General features: G+C 44.9%; 2 protein-coding genes across 2 annotated transcripts; both read left to right on the top strand.

Moving 5' to 3' along the window:
* Positions 1–4241: 4241 nt before the first annotated feature.
* Positions 4242–10868, top strand: LOC131186608 (methanethiol oxidase-like). Its single transcript, XM_058160368.1, has 12 exons — positions 4242–4328; positions 4464–4520; positions 4869–4981; positions 6112–6297; positions 7028–7148; positions 7251–7433; positions 7778–7956; positions 9267–9345; positions 9579–9700; positions 9960–10052; positions 10258–10376; positions 10632–10868. The coding sequence occupies exons 1-12, from the start codon at positions 4271–4273 to the stop codon at positions 10792–10794; spliced, it is 1473 nt and encodes a 490-aa protein (XP_058016351.1). The 5' UTR covers positions 4242–4270; the 3' UTR covers positions 10795–10868.
* Positions 10869–17373: 6505 nt separating this feature from the next.
* On the top strand, positions 17374–23369 carry LOC131186609 (methanethiol oxidase-like). Its single transcript, XM_058160369.1, has 11 exons — positions 17374–17512; positions 17860–17972; positions 19665–19850; positions 19994–20114; positions 20217–20399; positions 20741–20919; positions 21695–21773; positions 22007–22128; positions 22388–22480; positions 22686–22804; positions 23060–23369. Exons 1-11 carry the CDS (start codon positions 17506–17508, stop codon positions 23220–23222), a joined length of 1365 nt encoding a protein of 454 aa, XP_058016352.1. The 5' UTR covers positions 17374–17505; the 3' UTR covers positions 23223–23369.
* The last annotated feature ends 823 nt before the right edge of the window (positions 23370–24192 follow it).

Below are 24192 nucleotides of genomic sequence, written 5' to 3'. Positions count from 1 at the left end.
TGCATTTGAAAAGCCTCTTAAGGACCAATGCCTTCTTCCTGGGGTTTAGAGCGGCTCAAAGTCACCTAGCTTGGCTTCCGTGCCTAAAACAGGATTAAAATTTATGGTCTCCAACATCTAATCCAGCACCTTCAACTATTACACCACACTGGCACTCCATCCATAACTTAAGCCATAGTCAGTTGCAGGAGGATTTTCACTTAACTATCCTCAAGCACTATTAAGGTAATCACAGCCAACAGATCAGAGATGAAGATGGCTCTTTTGGTCATATATCTCCTGGACAAGGGAAAAGAGGGATTTCAGCAAGTGGGAGGAAGAAATCCATCTAAATTGGGGGGGGGACACAACTTTGGCAGGGGGCTTCCTTTGAATGATACGGTAGGCACTGACGTTCCAATGATGTCAGCTCTCAGAAAAATACATTTAACTCCACTGGATGTAAGTTCCAGAGCAGTCAGGTGAGGCTGGTAGGATACACATCTCAACCACAGAAGTTTACGCAGAACATGAAAAGTTTTTGCTCAGGTAGCGAGGCAAGAAACCAGTTTCTTACACCAAAGTCCCAAGCGAGGAGTTTCCGCCAAATCCAGTTACCCACCAGTTTCCAACTCAGAAGCTGAGGTTCCTCAGATGGAGCTTTGTGGTGAGGTCTCACCACTCCTGTCAGAAGACTTGTGAAGTGGGTGTGGAAGACCCAGGAAATGTAACACACTTCAACGTTACCAGCTGGAGATTGATAAAAAGAGACCGTGCTGTGTAAGAAAAATAATAAAACCACCACATTGTGGGGCATGGCTGTCTACCTACTATGCACTTACTACCGAGAGAGCGATTACCTCAACAGCCCTCAGCGCGCTGGACCCCCCCTCCCCAGTCTAAACAGGTGTACTTCTCCCGCGTCCGCCTCCCTCTGGCGCCCTCTCACTTTCCAGTTCACCCGCAAGAGCATCCCGCCCCGCCCACACGGCACCTTCGTCCGCCGAGCGGCGCACGGATTGGCCGGCGCACACGACGTCACTTACGGTGGGGGCGGGGCTGCCTTGTTCATGTGCACCTGAAGCGGAGAGTTCTGAGATTTGGCGGGAAAGTGTTGCCTCCTTTTCTTCTTCCATCGTTTTAGCTTTTTCCTCCATCATCTTTTCATTTTCATTTTCCTCGTCTTCCTCCTCCATCATCTCCTTTTTCTTTTTCCTCCTCTGCTTTCCTGAGGTAAATTCTCAGCAGAAGGTGAAAGTTGGATCTCTCCTGTCCCTGTGATGAGGCCTCAGGGCTGTGACAACCACCCATTTCACCAAATGTGAAACAGATCAATCTCTCTATGCTGCGTCACCTGTAAAATAATGGAATCTATAATCAACCAATCCATTACCCTCCACTTAGAAACAAATAACCTACTCTCTAAGAAACAATTTGCTTTCAGAAAAAAATTATCTTGTAATTTACAACTTCTACACTGCAAAAACAAATGGACTACAAATCTTGATCAGGGCAAAGCAATAAATGTTATTTACATAGACTTCTGTAAAGCTTTTGACTTTGTAGTACATGACAAACTTCTCCTAAAACTAAAATCCTACGGCATCTCCAGACCCCTCCACAATTGGATAACAGCGTTCCTGTCAAACAGACAACAAGTAGTCAAAATAGGCAGTGCCCTATCAAATCCTGTTCCTGTCAATAGCGGTGTTCCCCGAGGCAGCGTTCTTGGACCAACACTCTTCATATTATACATTAATGATCTCTGTGACCATATTATAAGTAATTGTGTTCACTTCGCTGATGATGTTAAACTATTTAACACTACCAACAATACAGGTACCCTTCAAAAGGACCTTGACTTTATGTCGAAATGGTCAAAAACTTGGCAACTCCGAATCTCAACCAGCAAATGCTCTTACACATTGGAAAAAAGAATCTGAACACTAAATACAAGCTCAATGGACATTACCTTGTAGATGACCCCCACCCAGTTAAAGACCTTGGAGTTTTCATATCAAATGATCTAAGTGCCAAAGCCCACTGCAACTACATCGCAAAAAAGGCTTTAAGAGTTGTAAACAAGAGTTGTAGAAATTTAAACAATAAATAAATAAATAAATAAAAATAATGTTCCCTTTGATTATATCCAATTTCATATAGTTATCACATACTTATGATTATATTTATGCTTATATATCATATAGTTATTTCATGCTTATGCTTATATATACTGTTGTGACAAATAAATAAATAAATAAATAAATAAATAAATAAATCTAATGTCAGTTTGGAAAGATCTTCTGAATCACTTTTTTTATCTCCCTTCCACAGATGGGGAAATTTTGAATGTGAGGTTTGACTCTTCCCAGGTGGAGACAAAGAATCGCCGAGAGTTATAAAGTCTGTGAACACGAACTTGACCAAAACAGAACAGAAGCTGCCCGACTTGTCTTAATATTTTGATGAAAGATGTGAATCTGCCTAATTAAACTGATGGCTCTATGAGGCTGTACTTTGTCTGGGGGTTTTCTTCCATGAGATAATTTGAGCAAAAGAGTAATACTTAATGTGGTAGGGCCCTTCCTGTCTTTATATTCACTTGGTGTTGACTAAAGGATCTACAATATAATTATAATGTAGTGAGATAGGATGACACCTATGAAAAACACCATCACGAGAAAAATTAAGCCAATTAAAACTTAATTCCAAACACACTGCCAAGGAATGAACCTTTCAAACACCTGGAAAGAAAATTTTTTGGAATCCATTGATCTTCAATTTTCATAACTCTAATTGTCACATTCTACAAAATATAAAAACAACTCTTATTTCATCCTCTCACAGAAGGCTCTAGAGTGTAGAATGTAATGAATCAACGTGGACACCAAGAAAGGCAGCTTAAAAGAATGAAAATTTGAAAACCCTTCTCCCGGCAGGGACACTACCTCCGATATCTGGATCTAACAAACTCCCCAGCTTTGACTGCATCAGCTTTGGGGGGCTGGGGTGGATGTGGCCAGCTCAACCGCACTTGTGCCTGTGGTGGCCTGAGCGCTCTGCCAGCAAAAATGAGCTCCCAGGCTCCATTTTTTGGCTGTGACGGTCTCCTGTAACCCTCTGTCAGTGAAAATGGAGCTCAGGAAGCCGGTCCTTTGCTATTTCTAGGACGACCCTGCAGGCCAGATCTAAGCACCTTGCAGGCACGATCTGGCCCCTGGGCCTTCAGTTTGACATCCCTGACCTAGAGTAACTCTCTTGTTTGGTGTGGGAATGCAGATGGATCAGACTGGAAGTCCTTGGTCCCTTATTCAGGAAGGTGCTACCTTGAGGTCCCATAAATGTTGGTGGGTAGAGCACCACTTTCTATCAAACCCAACAAAAGTGATGGATGAGAGGGCAGAAGGGTAGCAGGATGAGGCAAGAAAGTTGAAAATGTTGTAAAACTGCTAAAAAAGGAAAGCTGGAAGAGACTTTTGTGAGGGAGAAGAGGACAGGCAAGACCAGCAATTCCAGCCCTAGAGTCATCAAAGAACATTAAGTGGCTGGCACTCAGCATCAGGAAGAGCTTAGCAGGAGTAATTCAGATGAATTCAAAATGCAGTGGTAAGATGTTATTACTTATGACAATAAAAATTGCCTGGGCTAGGACACACCTTGTAATGCTTTCTTGGAGTTGCTTTTTGAGCCATAGAGCTTTCTTGCAATTTGCAGGAGACATTTTCTTGAAATTTCCAGAGTTGATTCTAGTTAATTCTAAATCTTTGCTTTACCCTGTGGAGCCACTAATACACAGTCAGGCCTCCATTCCATTTGCAAAGCCCTGAAACATGAAACCATCTCCAAATGTTGTGGCTTCTGTTTCCTACAGCATTCCCTCTCTAATAGCTATTCTCAATGTGTGCTGTACTGTTTTTGCCCCGTGAATCTGGTTGTTCCGATCAGAGTCAGCAAATCTACAAAACCAGAAGACGTGATGAGAGTTCAGATAAATGTTCTGAGGATGCAATGAAAAGTGGGTGAGGAGAAAGAGATGAAACAAACATATTAGGGCCTTTGTTTCTGAACAGCCCCAAAGGGTGTGGAATCAGCTGGCTGGGCTTCTCTGATATGAGATGAAGGGAGAGAGCCTCTGGGCTTCAGGGATCGGCCCTTTTCTTAATGAATTAATTAATTCCTTCCGCGTGCACCCTCTGGGGACGCTCTCAAGGGTTATATAAACGGGATGCAAGCAAGCTGGGGAATCTCAGGTGTATCTCAAGCCGAGGCAGAGCAAAAGAGAGAGAAAGAAATGCTCAAGCAACGGACAAGAGATGCGGAGAAGAAACCTCCGAAGATGCCAGGCAAAGGTTGGAAGTCAATCCATCTCCAAGAGACCCGACTTTTTCCCCCAATGCCACCTGTCCACAACCTTCCTTAAAACGCCCACGTCTCCTTTATCGCTCATGATGCCAAGAAGCTAAATCTTTTTCTCTTTTTCAAAGAGGAAGAACGTTGCTACCCAGGTCCTGGATATCCAACACCCTTGGACGCCATGAGAGGTAAGAAAGGGTGATCCTCTCTCCTCTTCTGGGGAACAGAGCAGGGAAATGGATCTTGAGTCCAGGCAGAGCTGCAGAGATGAGGTGTGAGCTCATGCTTCGTAGTATTAAGCCACCCATTTGAAGCATGGTGTGTGGAACAAGCTTAACAAAAATACTTGAGCCATTTGGCACAGGACTTCCACTCTGTTATCAAGACCCTTGACCAATGATTCAATCCATCGCACAAGTTACGTAACCAACTTTAACAGGATGGACAAACGTTAAAATCTAGAAAGTTTTAGCTCAAACAAAACCATTTTATGGTTCAGGCCGAGGATCCTAAAATGTGGAATTTTTTTTCTTCAGGGCCCCGAGAGAAGCTGATATACGTGACTTGCGTCTTAAATGGCACAGGGACCCAAATGCCGGATTATCTTGCCACAGTGGATGTTAATCCTGAATCTCCCACTTTTTGCCAAGTATGAGGTTACTTAGTTCTTTCAGAAGATGTGAACGCTTGTTCGGTATCCTTGGGATGGGGTGGAAGATAAAACATAGCTTTGTAATGCTCCAAATAAGATATAAAACCTGGAAGATGTTTCAGAAGTGCACGGAGGGGAGCTGAATTCAGAGGCAGCTTTCACTCCATCTTAGCAACCTAGGAAATCGCTTAAAGACTGAAACTAGGGGTGTTGGAATTGAAGTAATTTAGGGAAACAGTTACTTGGTTTACTTAATGGCGCTTCACTCACTGACCGGGTTTCAAGTCGCAATTGTTGCTGCAATTGAAGGACAATCTGCATTATTTGCAACATGTTCAGATATATTTTCGATTTCTAAGATACTTTTTACTAATGATTAGAATAACAAGAACAAAGCTGGAAATAATTAAATTAAATCAAATTAAGGAAGTCCTTTGTTCTAAGCCCAACAAAGTATCTGGACCATTTCCAGTCATTCTGTTACTCAGCGTCTAATGGGTGTCCTCAGGCAGATCTGCCTTTTTTCACATTTTTGGGTCCAAAGAGTCATGGTCAGTTACACCTATGCACAGACACCTTAACTAGGCGCAGCTGAGGCTGGAACTATGAGGGCTGCGGAAAGCGTAAAGGGTCATTAGCTGGTACCGCACTCACTCCTATGCTATAATGCACTGGGCCTGCTCACAATCCACAAAGGAAGCAGGCGGTGCTCAGACGCCGGCTCTTCCATTCCCAGATGCGAGGGCTTCAGCTCCTTGCCTCAACGTGTCTGCAGCTTCCGATGCCAAGGGTTGGCATGGTGGAGCACTGTTGCACCAAGGATGCATAAAAGACTGGGAAGGGGAGGAAAATGCTACATGTCTTAGAAGACGCCCATCTGGTGGTGAGGTTCTGCTTGCCACTTGTAAGTGGGAGAGACACTGCATTGTGCCAGCAACAACCCATAACCAAAGCGCTCTTCTGCCAAGCAGATTTTTCTAACAAAATTCCATTCCAGAAGTGGTGTTCTGCATCCAAGGACATATGCAAATCGCAAACTCTTGGGAATCAATCGGAGAAACTCAACTCCAGTGAACGAGATAAATAATGCTCCTTTAATCTCTGCCACCCCAATCTTTCCCCACCAGGTTATTCACCGTCTGCAAATGCCCTACATTAATGATGAGTTGCGCTGCATGAGCTGGAATACTGGTAGCAGCTGCTTTGGAGACCCCACCAAGAAACGCAACCGGCTGGTTCTTCCATGTTTCGATTCTTCACGGATTTATATTGTGGATACCGGGACTGACCCCCAAGCCCCCTGCCTATTTAAAGTAGGTCACCCACCCAGAGAGGGTGCAAGTCAGGGAATTGGGTTGGAAAGGGTTCCCCGAAGGCCCCTGTGTTGTGGAGTTAAGTCTAAGGGACTTCAAAGAATAGAATTGAATAGAATTTTATTGGCCAAGTGTGATTGGACACACAAGGAATTTGTCTTGGTGCATATGCTCTTAGTGTACATAAAAGAAAAGATACGTTCATCAAGGTACAACATTTACAACACAAATGATGGTCAATATATCAATATAAATCATAAGGATTGCCAGCAACAAAGTTACAGTCATACAGTCATAAGTGGAAGGAGATGGGTGATGGGAACGATGAGAAGATTAATAGTAGTGCAGATTTAGTAAATAGTCTGACAGTGTTGAGGGAATTATTTGTTTAGCAGAGTGATGGCCTTCGGGGAAAAACTGTTCTTGTGTCTAGTTGTCCTGGTGTGCAGGGCTCTATAGCGTCGTTATGAGGGTAGGAGTTGAAACAGTTTATGTCCTGGATGTGAGGGATCTCACATCCAGGACATAAAGCTGTGAGCAAACCCCACCCCTGGCCTTGCCTTTGGTTTGCCCCAACTTCTTTATAAGTGATTGAAGCCAAAGACCATTTTCACAGGGGCTTTGGAGTTTTTAGACGAATAGCATTTTGCAGAGGTATAAAGAAGGAAAACAGAATTGCAATGCAAGCGTTTTTAATAGTTTTTTTCCTCCCCCTTCCCAACCCTGACAGGTTATCGAACCTAAGGAGGTCTTCTCTAAAACCAACATGGCTACATTATATAGCGCACGCTTTCTGCCCTCTGGAGATGTTGTGATCAGCTCCTTAGGAGACCTGTATGGCAATGCAAAAGGTATAGTTAGGGAGCTTTCTTTTCCTTTCAACCAACCCTTCTTGGGAGTCACCTACACCTGTTTGAATTAATTTGCATTCACCCTGCACACTCCAATCGCAGGAGGATTTGTTGTCGTGGATGTGGAATCATGGGAAGTGAAAGGCACCTGGAACCCCCCTGGGGACGCAGCTCCACAAGGATTTGATTTCTGGTTCCAACCAAGGCATAATGTCTTAGTCAGCACTGAAGCTGGAGCTCCCAAGTTCTTTGTGAATGGGTTCAACCCTGAAGATCTAAAGAAAGGTAAGCCACCAGAGAACTAAGCGAATTTATGGCACATTGGAATTCAAAATCCAGGAGGTCTGCACTCTAACCTAGGGAGGGACCCCAAACTCTTTGAGGAAATTTGAGGAACGCTGAGGGGTTGTTGGTGGCCATCTCGCCAATCCTCTTGTCCATCCAAAGCTAGCACTTCTCCAAGAGGTGGCATCTCAGCTTCTGCTTGGAGGCTTCTAACATGAAGAAGGCCACCAGTCTTCTAAGGAACTGCTTAGGGAAACCCTCCGCATCCTCCTGGGGACTTTCTGGCAGGAAGCATTCCTACCCACTAGAAGAAATTGAGCTGATTCTTCTCTTTTCCTCTGTAGACCGCTATGGCCAACGGCTGAGCGTGTGGGACTGGACCACCCATTGCCTTGTCCAGTCTATTGACCTGGGGCAGGATTCTGTCCCCTTCCATGTCCGCTTCCTGCACAACCCAAACGCCCCACATGGCTTTGTGGGCTGCGCCTTCGACGGCGCTTTGCATCATATTTTCAGGAAGGAGGTAAAAAGAAGTCAAATTTCTTTCTCTTTTCCCACCACCTCTGCAGAGAAAGAACGGGCATCCAAGTCTTAGAATAAAGAACAGAATAAATGAATAAAGTGCAGCTTTAAAAGAACCCAATCGGGCTGAACTGCTCCTGGTTCAGACCAGATCACGCGATCCGGTAGCGATGGGGGCGGGTAGTTCGGAGAACGGGTAGCAAAAATCCCTGCACCCCCCTCCCCCAATGCCTCGCTGTTCTTCTTCTCTTTCTTTGAAGCTCTGGGTGGCGATATAGCTGCAAACAGCCTTAAATGACTGCCGTGGTGCTTCAAAGGGCCACACTACAGCTGATCAGCTCTGTAGGTGGCTAGTAGACCAGTGCCTCTATTTTTAAAGGAGGCAGACCGGTTGCTCCCAAAAAAAGGCAATTGGTAGACCAGTGCCTCTCTTTTTGAAGAAGGCAGATCAGTGCCTCCCAAAAAAGGCAATTGGTAGACTGGTGCCCCTATTTTTAAAGAAGGTAGACTGTGCGCTCCCAAGTTTTGTATACTTTATTATTTTTATTATTTCTTATTATTGGCAATGCCCATTCAGTCACCTGACCACCAAGCCACGGCCACCAATTAAGCCACTCCCACAGAACTGGCATGGAAAATTTTTAAATTTCACCCCTGAATCCAAAATAATACAAGTAGACCTTGGCTTATTCCCATTGACTTTGCTTCTCAAAGAGACTTCTTTTTGGGAAGGTCGTGCATGATGATCATGTGATCGTGGGACACTGCAAGTATCATAAATACATGCTTGTTGCCAAGTGCCGAATTTTGAGCACGAGACCATGGGAACAGAAGTCGTAACTCAATTTTTTCAGAACCACTGTAACTTCACTTGATTAATGAATGGCTGTAAGTCAAGAGCTACCTGTAATTTGTAAACTATTGGAAATCATTATGAACAGGTACCTGAATGTAGAACTGCAAAATCAGAGGATTTCCCTCGGGGATTTTGGGGTGGAGGGGATCGCCCTAAGGGAGTCGGCCACCCTGCTCCATCGGTTCATTTTCTCTTTATGGCAGAGAAACTATGTGAATCTCTATGGAGGAGAAAGGAGGCTGAAAGGGAATTTAGAGAGCCCCAAGGACCCCACAGAAGCTGAAAGAGCCAGATGCTGGCAGTGATGGGAATTCAAAAACTACAGGAATATTTCAAATCTCTTTGAAAGACTTCAGATTAGGAGGCAGACACAATAGGAAGCGGAAGGGCTGGTTCAAATTTGTTGGCATGGGAGAGCTTTCCAGGTCCCAACCAGCCTCGCGTGTCTCTTGCAGGATGGGTCTTGGGCCACAGAGAAGGTTGTCCAGGTTCCGAAGAAGTTGGTCACTGGGTGGTATGAACCTGAAATGGCATGTGAGTAAATGAAGTTCAGGGGGATTTTGTCCTGATGCTTATGTCTCCATCCTCTACCTTTGTATGTGCTGGAGTTCATGTCCTCCGTTAAGGGTTTTTAGCATTTTAGGAGAACGGGCAGGGTGCCCTCAAGGCTGCACATTTTTTGGGAGACACCGATTCGTGAAAACGCCATGGAATTAAGCAAACCTCCATTCTTCCTGACCTTATTTCTGGGCACTTCTGTTCTCCAGCGTTCCTCACAGACATCGTCATCTCGCTGGATGACCATTTTTTGTACCTGAGCAACTTGTTCCACGGTGATGTCCGACAGTACGACATCTCTGATCCTCACTGCCCTCGGCTGACGGGCCAGGTGAGCTCCCTCCCACCCAAAGGCCCTGCCACCATGAGGAAGGGTTGGGGTCCTTCCAGAACTTCCTTCTTCCACCATCGGAACCAGGATGTTGAGTTAAGCAGAAAGCTAATCCAGGCCTCATTTACTGGCATGTGCTGGTAGAACCTCCACATTCAGAGAGGGTCCACTTCCAAATATCTGGGCAGAGAAAAAACAAAGCTTGGGGAAGGGGAGAGTGTCCTTCGGCCTGAACTGACCCTTCCTTTGGGTCCTGCAGGTGTTTGTAGGAGGCAGCATCTACAAAGGCGGAGTGGTGACTGTGATTAAGGATGAAGAGCTGGACTGCCAACCAGATCCCTTCATGCTCCAGGTGAGGTTCTCTTTTCTCAGAAGGATTCTGGGTTTGAGGCACTTACGGGAAATGTGTGGGACATAATTGTCAACGGACAATGTGGCTTCTTTCTTCTCGGTGGGACTCCTTGAAATCCTGAGGCAGGTTAAAACCAAGGAGCCGTGTGTATCCCTTTATGGACCTCCTACATTTCTGGACAACTCCTCGCTTTTTTCCCACTTAGGGAAGGAGAGTCTATGGAGGACCCCATATGCTCCAGCTGAGCTTGGATGGGAAAAGGCTTTATGTCAACAACAGCCTCTACACCCCATGGGATAAGCAATATTATCCACAAATGGTCAGGTACGAAGCCTTTGGTCTGAATATTCATACCAAGTTTCCAAATTTGGGGAGGGTGTCCTCCCCCTTCTCCTCCTTTTTGTATAACATGCAATCCTTCCTTTCCATTCCTTTGTCATGGTTTCTCCCTTTATATTGGAATTTCACAAATCTTTCTCATTTCTAGAGTTCCCTAATCAGCTTTTCTAATTTTATGGAAGCCCAAATAAGCAAATCAAAGACCCTCGTTTCTACCCTTGAATTCTTCTCCCTTTGCAGGGAAGGGTCAGTCATGCTCCAGATTGACGTGGACACAGAGAATGGGGGTCTCTGTGTGAATCCGGACTTCCTGGTGGATTTCGGGAAGGAGCCTTGGGGTCCCGCTCGTGCCCACGATATGCATTACCCCGGAGGAGACTCTACTTCGGAAATCTGGGTCTGAGACATTCCTCTTAGCCTACCCTATTGCTATGCTAGCATTTAAAGGGCAGGGAACTGAAGCAGAGAGCAACTCAAAACCAGAGTGTTGGTTTGTAGTTTAATCCCGCTGGACAATTTCCATTATTTGAGGAGGATGTGAACAGAGAAATTGTCATCATAATAAACAGTGTTCTTGATAATACAGACTCTTGAGATAAATTTTATTTGAAGATGAGAGCGGCAATCATATATTTTTCTCACAATGCATTTGAAAAGCCTCTTAAGGACCAATGCCTTCTTCCTGGGGTTTAGAGTGGCTCAAAGTCACCTAGCTTGGCTTCCGTGCCTAAAACAGGATTAAAATTTATGGTCTCCAACATCTAATGCAGCACCTTCAACTATTACACCACACTGGCACTCCATCCATAACTTAAGCCATAGTCAGTTGCAGGAGGATTTTCACTTAACTATCCTCAAGCACTATTAAGGTAATCACAGCCAACAGATCAGAGACGAAGATGGCTCTTCTGGACATGTATCTCCTGGACAAGGGAAAAGAGGGATTTCAGCAAGTGGGAGGAAGAAATCCATCTAAATTGGGGGGGGGGCACAACTTTGGCAGGGGGCTTCCTTTGAATGATAAGGTAGGCACCGACGTTCCAATGATGTCAGCTCTCAGAAAATACATTTAACTCCACTGGATGTAAGTTCCAGAGTAGTCAGGTGAGCCTGGTAGGATACGCATCCCAACCACAGAAGTTTAGGCAGAACATGAAAGGTTTTTGCTCAGCTAGCGAGGCAAGGAACCAGTTCCTTACACCAAAGTCCCAAGCGAGGAGTTTCCGCCAAGTCCAGTTACCCACCAGTTTCCAACTCAGAAGCTGAGGTTCCTCAGATGGAGCTTTGTGGTGAGGTCTCACCATTCCTGTCAGAAGACTTGTGAAGTGGGTGTGGAAGACACAGGAAATGTAACACACTTCAAAGTTACCAACTGGAGACTGATAAGAAGAGACCGTGCTGTGTAAGAAAAATAATAAAACCACCACATTGTGGGGCATGGCTGTCTACCTACTACGCACTTACTACGGAGAGAGCGATTACCTCAACAGCCCCGAGCGGGCTGGACCCCCCCCCTCGCTAAACAGGTGTTATTCTCCCGCCTCCGCCTCCCTCTGGCGCCCTCTCACTTTCCCCAGTTCGCCCGCAAGAGCGTCCCGCCCCGCCCACACGGTATCTTCGTCCGCCGAGCGGCACGCGGATTGGCCGGCACGCGCGATGTCACTGGCGGTGGGGGCGGGGCTGCCTGGTTGGCGCGCGCCTGAAGCGGAGAGTTCTGAGATTTGGCGGGAAAGTGTTGCCTCCTTTTCTTCTTCCATCGTTTTAGCTTTTTCTTCCTCTTCCTCCATCATCTTTTCCTTTTCATTTTCCTCTTCTTCCTCCTCCATCATCTCCTTTTTCTTTTTCCTCCTCTGCTTTCCTGAGGTAAATTCTCAGCAGAAGGTGAAAGTTGGATCACTCCTATCCCTGTGATGAGGCCTCAGGGCTGTGACAACCACCCATTTCACCAAATGTGAAACAGATCAATCTCTCTATGCTGCGTCACCTGTAAAATAATGGAATCTATAATCAACCAATCCATTACCCTCCACTTAGAAACAAACAACCTACTCTCTAAGAAACAATTTGCTTTCAGAAAAAAATTATCTTGTAATTTACAACTTCTACACTGCAAAAACAAATGGACTACAAATCTTGATCAGGGCAAAGCAATAAATGTTATTTACATAGACTTCTGTAAAGCTTTTGACTTTGTAGTACATGACAAACTTCTCCTAAAACTAAAATCCTACGGCATCTCCGGACCCCTCCACAATTGGATAACAGTGTTCCTGTCAAACAGACAACAAGTAGTCAAAATAGGCAGTGCCCTATCAAATCCTGTTCCTGTCAATAGCGGCGTTCCCCAAGGCAGCGTTCTTGGACCAACACTCTTCATATTATACATTAATGATCTCTTGACCATATTATAAGTAATTGTGTTCACTTCGCTGACGATGTTAAACTATTTAACACTACCAACAATACAGCTACCCTTCAAAAAGACCTTGACTTTATGTCGGAATGGTCAAAAACTTGGCAACTCCAAATCTCAACCAGCAAATGCTCTGTCTTACACATTGGAAAAAAGAATCTGAACACTAAATACAAGCTCAATGGACATTACCTTGCAGATGACCCCCACCCCTTGGAGTTTTCATATCAAAGACCTTGGAGTTTTCATATCAAATGATCTAAGTGCCAAAGGCCACTGCAACTACATCGCAAAAAAGGCTTTAAGAGTTGTAAACAAGAGTTGTAGAAATTTAAACAATAAATAAATAAATAAATAAAAATAATGTTCCCTTTGATTATATCCAATTTCATATAGTTATCACATACTTATGATTATATTTATGCTTATATATCATAAAGTTATTTCATACTTATGCTTATATATACTGTTGTGACAAATAAATAAATAAATAAATAAATAAATAAATAAATAAATAATGTCATTTTGGAAAGATCTTCTGAATCACTTTTTTTTGCTCCCTTCCACAGATGGGGAAATTCTGAACGTGAGGTTTGACTCTTCCCAGGTGGAGACAAAGAACCGCCGAGAGTTATAAAGTCTGTGAACACGAACTTGACCAAAACAGAACAGAAGCTGCCCGACTTGTCTTAATATTTTGATGAAAGATGTGAATCTGCCTAATTAAACTGATGGCTCTATGAGGCTGTACTTTGTCTGGGGGTTTTCTTCCATGAGATAATTTGAGCAAAAGAGTAATACTTAATGTGGTAGGGCCCTTCCTGTCTTTATATTCACTTGGTGTTGACTAAATGATCTACAATATAATTATAATGTAGTGAGATAGGATGACACCTATGAAAAACACCATCACGAGAAAAATTAAGCCAATTAAAACTTAATTCCAAACACACTGCCAAGGAATGAACCCTTCAAACACCTGGAAAGAAAAATTCTTGGAATCCATTGATCTTCAAGTTTCATAACACTAATTGTCACATTCTACAAAATATAAAAACAACTCTTATTTCATCCTCTCACAGAAGGCTCTAGAATGCAATGTAGAATGTAATGAATCAACGTGGACACCAAGAAAGGCAGCTTAAAAGAATGAAAATTTGAAAACCCTTCTCACGGCAGGGACACTACCTCCGATACCTGGATTTAACAAACTCCCCAGCTTTGACTCCATCAGCTTTGATTACAAATATAACTTTTAATTTCAGCGATTTAACCTGATGCAAGAGAAGCCCTGAACCACACTGACCTTTGTATTGCTTCTATGTCATGGCTTCTGATCTTACACTCCTACTGAAGACTTATTTACTAACAAATAGTGAAAATCATAGTGAGTTTTTAAAAATCACTGTCTGCACTCTGCACATAGAAGTCTATCATGCAAACAAGAAAAAGTTGTTAGAATCGCTTTTTCCTTGAGATACAACTTCTTGCTTGCCTGTGTGTGTGGTTCCCTCTGGATGGGGCATGTCCTGTTTGGACACAAAAGGTCACATGAAGACTGCGCCTAAGCAGCCATCATTTATTTATTTATTTTATTTATTTATCACAACAGTATATATAAGCATAAGCATGAAATACCTATACGAATTGGATACAATCAGAGGACAGGAACGGTAGGCACGCTGGTGCTCTTATTCACTCGCCTTACAGACCTCTTAGGAATGGGGTGAGGTCATCTTGCTGTATGGCAGCCCTATCCCTGGATTTTAAGAATCCCTGCATCCAAAACAAATATCCCTCAGCATCACTCATCAGTCATCACATCTTCACTCATAACACCAATGGAAAAAGGAGAAAGGACTGTTTCTCATACAAGGTGTGAGTCTGACAGGTCTGAAACCTGAATGTTCCCAGCAGTGTTCAAGCTTTCATTTTAATTTCTGAAATCTCTACCACTAATCTACTGAGACAAAAGAAAGCAAAATAAGCAGTAATTTCCCTCTGAACCCTTAATATGAAGCTCATTTGTTTTCACCTTCAGTAGCTTAACAAGCCTTTATCTGATAAAGCGATGGGACTTTGAAATGTGTGAGACGGCCTTTTGTATTAAAAAATATCACACCCAAAAACCATTGCCTGGTGGGGCTTCCTCCACAGAACCTGAATCAAACTGAACAGTCCAAGTCCATAGAATGTGAGTGTTGGAAAGCCCATTGGAGATCACCTTGACCAGGGGTGTCACACTCAATTTCACTGAAGGCCACATCGGTGTTGTGTTTGACCTCGTGGGGCTGGGGTGGATGTGGCCAAGGTGGGCATGGCCAGCTCAACCGCACTTGTGTCGGGGGTGCCTGTGGTGGCCTGAGCGCTCTGCCAACAAAAATGGGCTCCCAGGCTCCATTTTTTGGCTGTGACGGTCTCCTGCAACCCTCTGTCAGTGAAAATGGAGCTCAGGAAGCCGGTCCTTTGCTATTTCTAGGACGACCCTGCAGGCCAGATCTAAGCACCTTGCAGGCACGATCTGGCCCCTGGGCCTTCAGTTTGACATCCCTGACCTAGAGTAACTCCCTTGTTTGGATTGGGAATGCAGATGAATCAGACTGGAAGTCCTTGGTCCCTTATTCAGGAAGGTGCTACCTTGAGGTCCCATAAATGTAGGTGGGTAGAGCTCCACTTTCTATCAAGCCCAACAAAAGTGATGGACGGGAGGGCAGAAGGGTAGGAGGAGGAGGCAAGAAAGTTGAAAATGTTGTAAAACTGCTAAAAAAGGAAAGCTGGAAGAGACTTTGTGAGGGAGAAGAGGACAGGCAAGACCAGCAATTCCAGCCCTAGAGTCATCAAAGAACATTAAGTGGCTGGCACTCAGTGTAATTCAGATGAATTCAAAATGCAGTGGTAAGATTAACGTTATTTTGTTGTTGTTGTTGTTAGTTGCGAAGTCGTGTCCGACCCATCGCGACCCCATGGACAACATTCCTCCAGGCCTTCCTGTCCTCTACCATCCTCTGGAGTCCATTTAAGCTCACGCTGACTGCTTCAGTGACTCCATCCAGCCACCTCATTCTCTGTCGTCCCCTTCTTCTTTTGCCCTACTTCATTCCCAGCATTAGGCTCTTCTCCAGTGAGTCCTTCTTTCTCATTAGGTGGCCAAAGTATTTCAGCTTCATCTTCAGGATCTGACCTTCTAAAGAGCAATCAGGGTTGATCTCCTCTAGAACTGACTTGTTTGTTCGCCTTGCAGTCCAAGGGACTCACAGGAGTCTTCTCCAGCACCAGAGTTCAAAGGCCTCAATTCTTTGGCGCTCAGCCTTTCTTATGGTCCAACCTTCACAGCCATACATTGCAACTGGGAAAACCATAGCTTTGACTATATGCACTTTTGTTGATAGGGTGATGTCTCTGCTATTTAGTACGCTGTCTAGATTTGCCATAGCTTTCCTCCCCAGGAGCAAGCATCTTTTAATTTCTTGGCTACAGTCCCCATCTGCGGTGATCTTGGAGCCCAGGAAAATAAAATCTGTCACTACCTCCATTTCTTCACCATCTATCTGCCAGGAATTGAAAGGGACAGATGCCATGATTTTAGTTTTCTTAATGTTGAGTTTCAAGCCAACTTTTGCACTCTCCTCCTTCACCCGCATCAAGAGACTCTTTAGTTCCTCTTCGCTTTCTGCCATTAGAGTAGTATCATCTGCATATCTGAGGTTGCTGATATTTCTTCCAGCAATCTTAATTCCAATTTTTGATTCATGGATCTTTAATGTTATTACTTATGAAAATAAAAATTGCCTGGGCTAGGGCACACCCTGTAATGCTTTCTTGGACTCACTTTTTGAGCCATAGAGCTTTCTTGGAATTTGCAGGAGACATTTTCTTGGAATTTGGAGAGTTGATTCTAGTTAATTCTAAATCTTTGCTTTGCCCTGTGGAGCCACTAATACACAGTCAGGCCTCCATTCCATTTGCAAAGCCCTGAAACATGAAACCATCTCCAAATGTTGTGGCTTCTGTTTCCTACAGCATTCCCTCTCTAATAGCTATTCTCAATGTGTGCTGTACTGTTTTTGCCCCGTGAATCTGGTTGTTCCGATCAGAGTCAGCAAATCTACAAAACCAGAAGACGTGATGAGGGTTCAGATAAACTGTTCTGAGGATGCAATGAAAAGCATGTGAGGAGAAACAGATGAAACAAACATACTAGGGCCTTTGTTTCTGAACAGCCCCAAAGGGTGTGGAATCAGCTGGCTGGGCTTCTCTGATATGAGATGAAGGGAGAGAACCTCTGGGCTTCAGGGATCGGCCCTTTTCTTAATGAATTAATTAATTCCTTCCGCGTGCACCCTCTGGGGACGGAACAGGATTTGGTCAACTCTCAAGGGTTATATAAACGGGATGCAAGCAAGCTGGGGAATCTCAGGTGTATCTCAAGCTGAGGCAGAGCAAAAGAGAGAGAAAGAAATGCTCAAGCAATGGACAAGAGATGCAGAGAAGAAACCTCCGAAGATGCCAAGCAAAGGTTGGAAGTCAATCCATCTCCAAGAGACCCGACTTTTTCCCCCAATGCCACCTGTCCACAACCTTCCTTAAAACGCCCACGTCTCCTTTATCGCTCATGATGCCAAGAAGCTAAATCTTTTTTTCTTTTTCAAAGAGGAAGAACGTTGCTACCCAGGTCCTGGATATCCAACGCCCTTGGACGCCATGAGAGGTAAGAAAGGGTGATCCTCTCTCCTCTTCTGGGGAACAGAGCAGGGAAATGGATCTTGAGTCCAGGCAGAGCTGCAGAGATGAGGTGTGAGCTCATGCTTCGTAGTATTAAGCCACCTCATTTGAAGCATGGTGTGTGGAACTAGCTTAACAAAGTACTTGAGCCGTTTGGCACAGGACTTCCACTCTGTTATCAAGACCCTTCACCAATGATTCAATCCATCGCACAAGTTACGTAACCAACTTTAACAGGATGGACAAACGTTAATTCTAGAAAGTTGTAGCTCAAACAAAACCATTTTATGGTTCAGGCCAAGGATCCTAAAATGTGGAATTTTTTTTCTCCAGGACCCCGAGAGAAGCTGATATACGTGATTTGCGTCTTAAATGGCACAGGGACCGAAATGCCGGATTATCTTGCCACAGTGGATGTTAATCCTGAATCTCCCACTTTTTGCCAAGTATGAGGTTACTTAGTTCTTTCGGAAGATGTGAATGCTTGTTCGGTTTCCTTGGGATGGGGTGGAAGATAAAACATTGCTTTGTAATGCTCCGAATAAGATATAAAACCTGGAAGATGTTTCAGAAGTGCACGGAGACGGAGGGGAGCTGAACTCAGAGGCAACTTTCACTCCATCTTAGCAACCTAGGAAATCGCTTAAAGACTGAAACTAGGGGTGTTGGAATTGGAATAATTTAGGGAAATAGTCACTTGGTTTACTTAAGTGCGATTCACTCACTGACCGGGTTTCCAGTTGCAATTGTTACTGCAAGTAGAGGACAATCTGCATTATTTACAACATGTTCAGATATATTTTCGATTTCTAAGATACTTTTTACTAATGATTGGAATAGCAAGAACAAAGCTGGAAATAATTAAATTAAATCAAATTAAGGGAGTCCTTTGTCCTAAGCCCAACAAAGCTCAGTAGCTTCCAGCATCTGGACCATTTCCAGTCATTCTGTTCCTTGGCGTCTAATAGGTGTCCTCAGGCAGATCTGCTTTTTTTCACATTTTTGTGTCTAAAGAGTCATGGTCAGTTACACCTATGCACAGACACCTTAACTAGGCGCAGCTGAGGCTGGAACTATGAGGGCTGCGGAAAGCGTAAAGGGTCATTAGCTGGTACCGCACTCACTCCTATGCTATAATGCACTGGGCCTGCTCACAATCCACAAAGGAAGCAGGCGATGCTCAGACGCCGGCTCTTCCATTCCCAGATGCGAGGGCTTCAGCTCCTTGCCTCAACGTGTCTGCAGCTTCTGATGCCAAGGGTTGGCATGGTGGAGCACTGTTGCGCCAAGGATGCATAAAAGACTGGGAAGGGGAGGAAAATGCTACATGTCTTAGATATATTTTCGATTTCTAAGATACTTTTTACTAATGATTGGAATAGCAAGAACAAAGCTGGAAATAATTAAATTAAATCAAATTAAGGGAGTCTTTTGTTCTGAGCCCAACAAAGCTCAGTAGCTTCCATCATCTGGACCATTTCCAGTCATTCTGTTACTCAGCGTCTAATGGGTGTCCTCAGGCAGATCTGCCTTTTTTCACATTTTTGGGTCCAAAGAGTCATGGTCAGTTACACCTATGCACAGACACCTTAACTAGGCGCAGCTGAGGCTGGAACTATTAGGGCTGCGAAAAGCGTAAAGGGTCATTAGCTGGTACCGCACTCACTCCTATGCTATAATGCACTGGGCCTGCTCTCAATCCACAAAGGAAGCAGGCGGTGCTCAGACGCCGGCTCTTCCATTCCCAGTTGCGAGGGCTTCAGCTCCTTGCCTCAAGATGTCCGCAGCTTCCGATCCCAAGGGTTGGCATGGTGGAGCACTGCTGTGCCAAGGATGCATAAAAGACTGGGAAGGGGAGGAAAATGCTACATGTTTTAGAAGACGCCCATCTGGTGGTGAGGTTCTGCTTGCCAGTTGTAAGTGGGAGAGACACAGCATTGTGCCAGCAACAACCCATAACCAAAGCGCTCTTCTGCCAAGCAGATTTTTCTAACAAAATTCCATTCCAGAAGTGGTGTTCCGCATCCAAGACATATGCAATTCGCAAACTCTTGAGAATCAATCGGAGAAATCCAACTCCAGCCGACGAGATAAATAATGCTCCTTTAATCTCTGCCACCCCAATCTTTCCCCACCAGGTTATTCACCGTCTGCAAATGCCCTACATTAATGATGAGTTGCGCTGCATGAGCTGGAATACTGGTAGCAGCTGCTTTGGAGACCCTACCAAGAAACGCAACCAACTGGTTCTTCCTGGTTTCAACTCTTCACGGATTTATATTGTGGATACCGGGACTGACCCCCAAGCCCCCTGTCTGTTTAAAGTAGGTCACCCACCCAGAGAAGGTGCAAGTCAGGGAATTGGGTTGAAAAGGTTTCCCCGAAGGCCCCTGTGTTGTGAAGCCAAGTCTAAGGGACTTCTAAGGGTTTTTAACATTTTTTTCCTCCCCCTCCTCAACTGTGACAGGTTATCGAACCTAAGGAGGTCTTCTGTAAAACCAACCTGGCTACATTACGTAGCGCACGCTTTCTGCCCTCTGGAGATGTTGTGATCAGCTCCTTAGGAGACCTGTATGGCAATGCAAAAGGTACAGCTGGGCAGCTTTCCTTTCCTTTCAACCAACCCTTCTTGGGAGTCACCTACACCTGTTTGAATTAATTTGCATTCACCCTTCACACCCCAATCGCAGGAGGATTTGTTGTCGTGGATGTGGAATCATGGGAAGTGAAAGGCACCTGGAACCCCCCTGGGGACGCAGCTCCACAAGGATTTGATTTCTGGTTCAAACCAAGGCATAATGTCTTAGTCAGCACTGAAGCTGGAGCTCCCAAGTTCTTTGCGAATGGGTTCAACCCTGAAGATCTAAAGAAAGGTGAGCCACCAGAGAACTAAGCGAATTTATGGTACACTGGAATTCAAAATCCAGGTCTGCACTCTAATCTAGGGAGGGACCCCAAACTCTTTGAGGAAATTTGAGGAACACTGAGGGGTTGTTGGTGGCCATCTCGCCAATCCTCTTGTCCATCCAAAGCTAGCACTTCTCCAAGAGGTGGCATCTCAGCTTCTGCTTGGAGGCTTCTAACATGAAGAAGGCCACCAGTCTTCTAAGGAACTGCTTAGGGAAACTCTCCGCATCCTCCTGGAGACTTTCTGGCAGGAAGCCTTCCTATTCACCAGAAGAAATTGAGCTGATTCTTCTCTTTTCCTTTGTAGACCGCTATGGCCGCCGCCTGAACGTGTGGGACTGGACAACCCATTGCCTTGTCCAGTCTATTGACCTGGGGGAGGATTCTGAACCCTTGATTGTCCGCTTTCTGCATAACCCAGACGCCCCACATGGCTATGTGGGCTGCACCTTCGACGGCGCTTTGCATCATATTTTCAGGAAGGAGGTAAAAGGAAGTCAAATTTCTTTCTCCTTTCCCACCACCTCTGCAGAGAAAGAACGGGCATCCAAGTCTTAGAATAAAGAACAGGATAAATGGATAAAATGCAGCTTTAAAACAACCCAATATAATACAGGTAGACCTCAGCTTATTCCCCCCATTAACTTTGCTTCTAAAAGAGACTTCTTTTTGGAAAGGTCGTGCATGATGATCATATGATCCTGGGACACTGCAAGTATCATGAATACATGCTTGTTGCCAAGTGCTGAATTTTGAGAACGGGACCATGGGGAGGTCACAGAAGTCGTAACTCACTTTTTTCAGAACCACCGTAACTTCAGTTGATTAATGAATGGCTGTAAGTCAAGAGCTACCTGTAATTTGTAAACTGTTGGAAATCATTACGAACAGGTACCTGAATGTAGAACTGCAAAATCAGAGGATTTCCCTCAGGGATTTTGGGGTGGAGGGGATCGCCCTAAGGGAGTTGGCCACTCTGCTCCATCGGTTCATTTTCTCTTTATGGCAGAGAACCTATGTGAATCTCTATGGAGGAGAAAGGAGGCTGAAAGGGAATTTAGAGAGCCCGAAGGACCCCACAGAAGCTGAAAGAGCCAGATGCTGGCAGTGATGGGAATTCAAAAACTACAGGAATATTTCAAATCTCTTTGAAGGACTTCAGATTCGGAGGCAGACACAATAGGAAGCGGAAGGGCTGGTTCAAATTTGTTGGCATGGGAGAGCTTTCCACGTCCCAACCAGCCTCGCATGTCTCTTGCAGGATGGGTCTTGGGCCACAGAGAAGGTTGTCCAGATTCCAAAGAAATTGGTCACTGGGTGGCACCAACCTGAAATGACAGGTGAGCAAATGAAGTTCAGGGGGATTTTGTCCTCAAGCTTATGTCTCCATCCTCTACCTTTGTATGTGCTGGAGTTCATGTCCTCCATTAAGGGTTTTTAGCATTTTAGGAGAACGGGCTGAGTGCCCTCAAGGCTGAACATTTTTGGGGAGACATCGGTTCGTGAAAACACCATGGAATTAAGCAAACCTCCCTTCTTCCTGACCTTATTTCTGGGCACTTCTGTTCTCCAGCGTTCCTCATAGACATCGTCATCTCGCTGGATGACCGTTTCCTGTACCTGAGCAACTGGTTCCATGGTGATGTCCGACAGTACGACATCTCTGATCCTCACTGCCCTCGGCTGACGGGCCAGGTGAGCTCCCTCCCACCCAAAGGCCCTGCCACCGTGAGGAAGGCTTGGGGTCCTTCCAGAAGTTCCTTCTTCCACCATCGGAACCAGGATGTTGGGTTAAGCAGAAAGCTAATCCAGGCCTCATTTACTGGCATGTGCTGGTAGAACCTCCACATTCAGAGAGGGTCCATTTCCAAATATCTGGGCAGAGAAAAACCGCAGCTTGGGGAAGGGGAGAGTGTCCTTCGGCCTGAACTGACCCTTCCTTTGGGTCCTGCAGGTGTTTGTAGGAGGCAGCATCTACAAAGGCGGAGTGGTGACTGTGATTAAGGATGAAGAGCTGGACTGCCAACCAGATCCCTTCATGCTCCAGGTGAGGCTCTCTTTTCTCAGAAGGATTCTGGGTTTGAGGCACTTACGGGAAATGTGTGGGACATAATTGTCAACAGACAACGTGGCTTCTTTCTTCTCGGTGGGACTCCTTGAAATCCTGAGGCAGGTTAAAACCAAGGAGCCGTGTGTATCCCTTTATGGACCTCCTATATTTCTGGACCACTCCTCGCTTTTTTTCCACTTAGGGAAGGAGAGTATATGGAGGACCCGAAATGCTTCAGCTGAGCTTGGATGGGAAAAGGCTTTATGTCACCAACAGCCACTACACCCCATGGGACCAGCGATATTATCCACAACTGGTCAGGTACGAAGCCTTTGGTCTGAATATTCATACCAAGTTTCCAAATTTGGGGAGGGTGCCCTCCCCCTTCTCCTCCTCTTTGTATTACATGCAATCCTTCCTTTCCATTCCTTTGTCATAGCTTCTCCCTTTATATTGGAATTTCACAAATCTTTCTCATTTCTAGAGTTCCCTAATTAGCTTTTCTAACTTTATGGAGGCCCAAATAAGCAAATCAAAGACCCTCCTTTCTACCCTTGAATTCTTCTCCCTTTGCAGGGAAGGGTCAGTCATGCTCCAGATTGACGTGGACACGGAGAACGGGGGTCTCTGTGTGAATCCGGACTTCCTGGTGGATTTCGGGAAGGAGCCGTGGGGTCCCGCTCGTGGCCGCGCAATGCGTTACCCCGGAGGAGACTCTACTTCGGACATCTGGGTCTGAGATCCTCCTCCGATCCCACCCTCTTGCTAAGCTAACATTTAAGGGGCAGGGAAGCAACTCAGAAAATATTGTTGGGTTGTAATGTAGCGCAGATTTCCACGTTTGAGGCCAATGTAAACAGAGAAATTAAAGTTATTATAATAAATCACTTTCTTGGCAATACAGATTCTCGAGAAAAATCTTCATTTCAAGTGAAATCACCAGTTGACCAAGTCTGTGTGACTCTCGTGCAATTCATTTTGACCAATCCCTTTTTCCCAGGGCTGAGCGAGAAGGGCCGGCTCAAAGTTGCTCACCTAAAACAAGATTAAAATTCATGGCCTCCCAGGGTCTAATCCAGCACCTTTAACCATTACACCAAACTGTCTCTCCATCCATAAGTTACGGCCATAATGAAGGTTAGTCTCAGATTCACCATCAACATGGTGAAGGCAAAATAGTTGAATAAATCAATCAAAGAGTGGCCAAAATCGTTTCTTCCCGTTTTCTCAAAACCAATTAATTGTTCATTCCACAGTTTGGGGGAACACTTCCTCTACATTGAGCACAAACGGGGGGGGGGGGGTTGCACACAAACACTAGACCGTATCCTATTTTCTTGGGGACCAATGCAGAATCGTAGACAAGCTTTCCACATTGGCATGGCACACACACACACACACACACACACACACACACATGGCTCTAAGAGACTTCATCTTCTAAATCTTGCCACCCCACACTTCATTCTGAGCTTCCTGGGAAGAGGTTGCAGGAGACCACAAATCTTGGGGAAATCTACCAGAAAACGGTCAGAAGGAGAGGAACAACAAAATAAAACACCAAGAATATATAACAACTGGAAGATGACCCTGTGTTGCTCCTGTTAAAATGGGGACGGGCGATACTAAAACTGAATCCACGGAAAATTCTGCAAAGGAGAGAAAGATGTGAAATGTTAAGTTTGGGCCGTGAGAATTTTGCTCCTTCC

The sequence above is a fragment of the Ahaetulla prasina genome, chromosome 17 (assembly GCF_028640845.1).
Source record: "Ahaetulla prasina isolate Xishuangbanna chromosome 17, ASM2864084v1, whole genome shotgun sequence".
Taxonomy (NCBI): domain Eukaryota; kingdom Metazoa; phylum Chordata; class Lepidosauria; order Squamata; family Colubridae; genus Ahaetulla; species Ahaetulla prasina.
The sequence above is the reverse complement of the archived record's forward strand: the minus strand, read 5'-3'. Positions and strand labels throughout refer to the sequence as shown.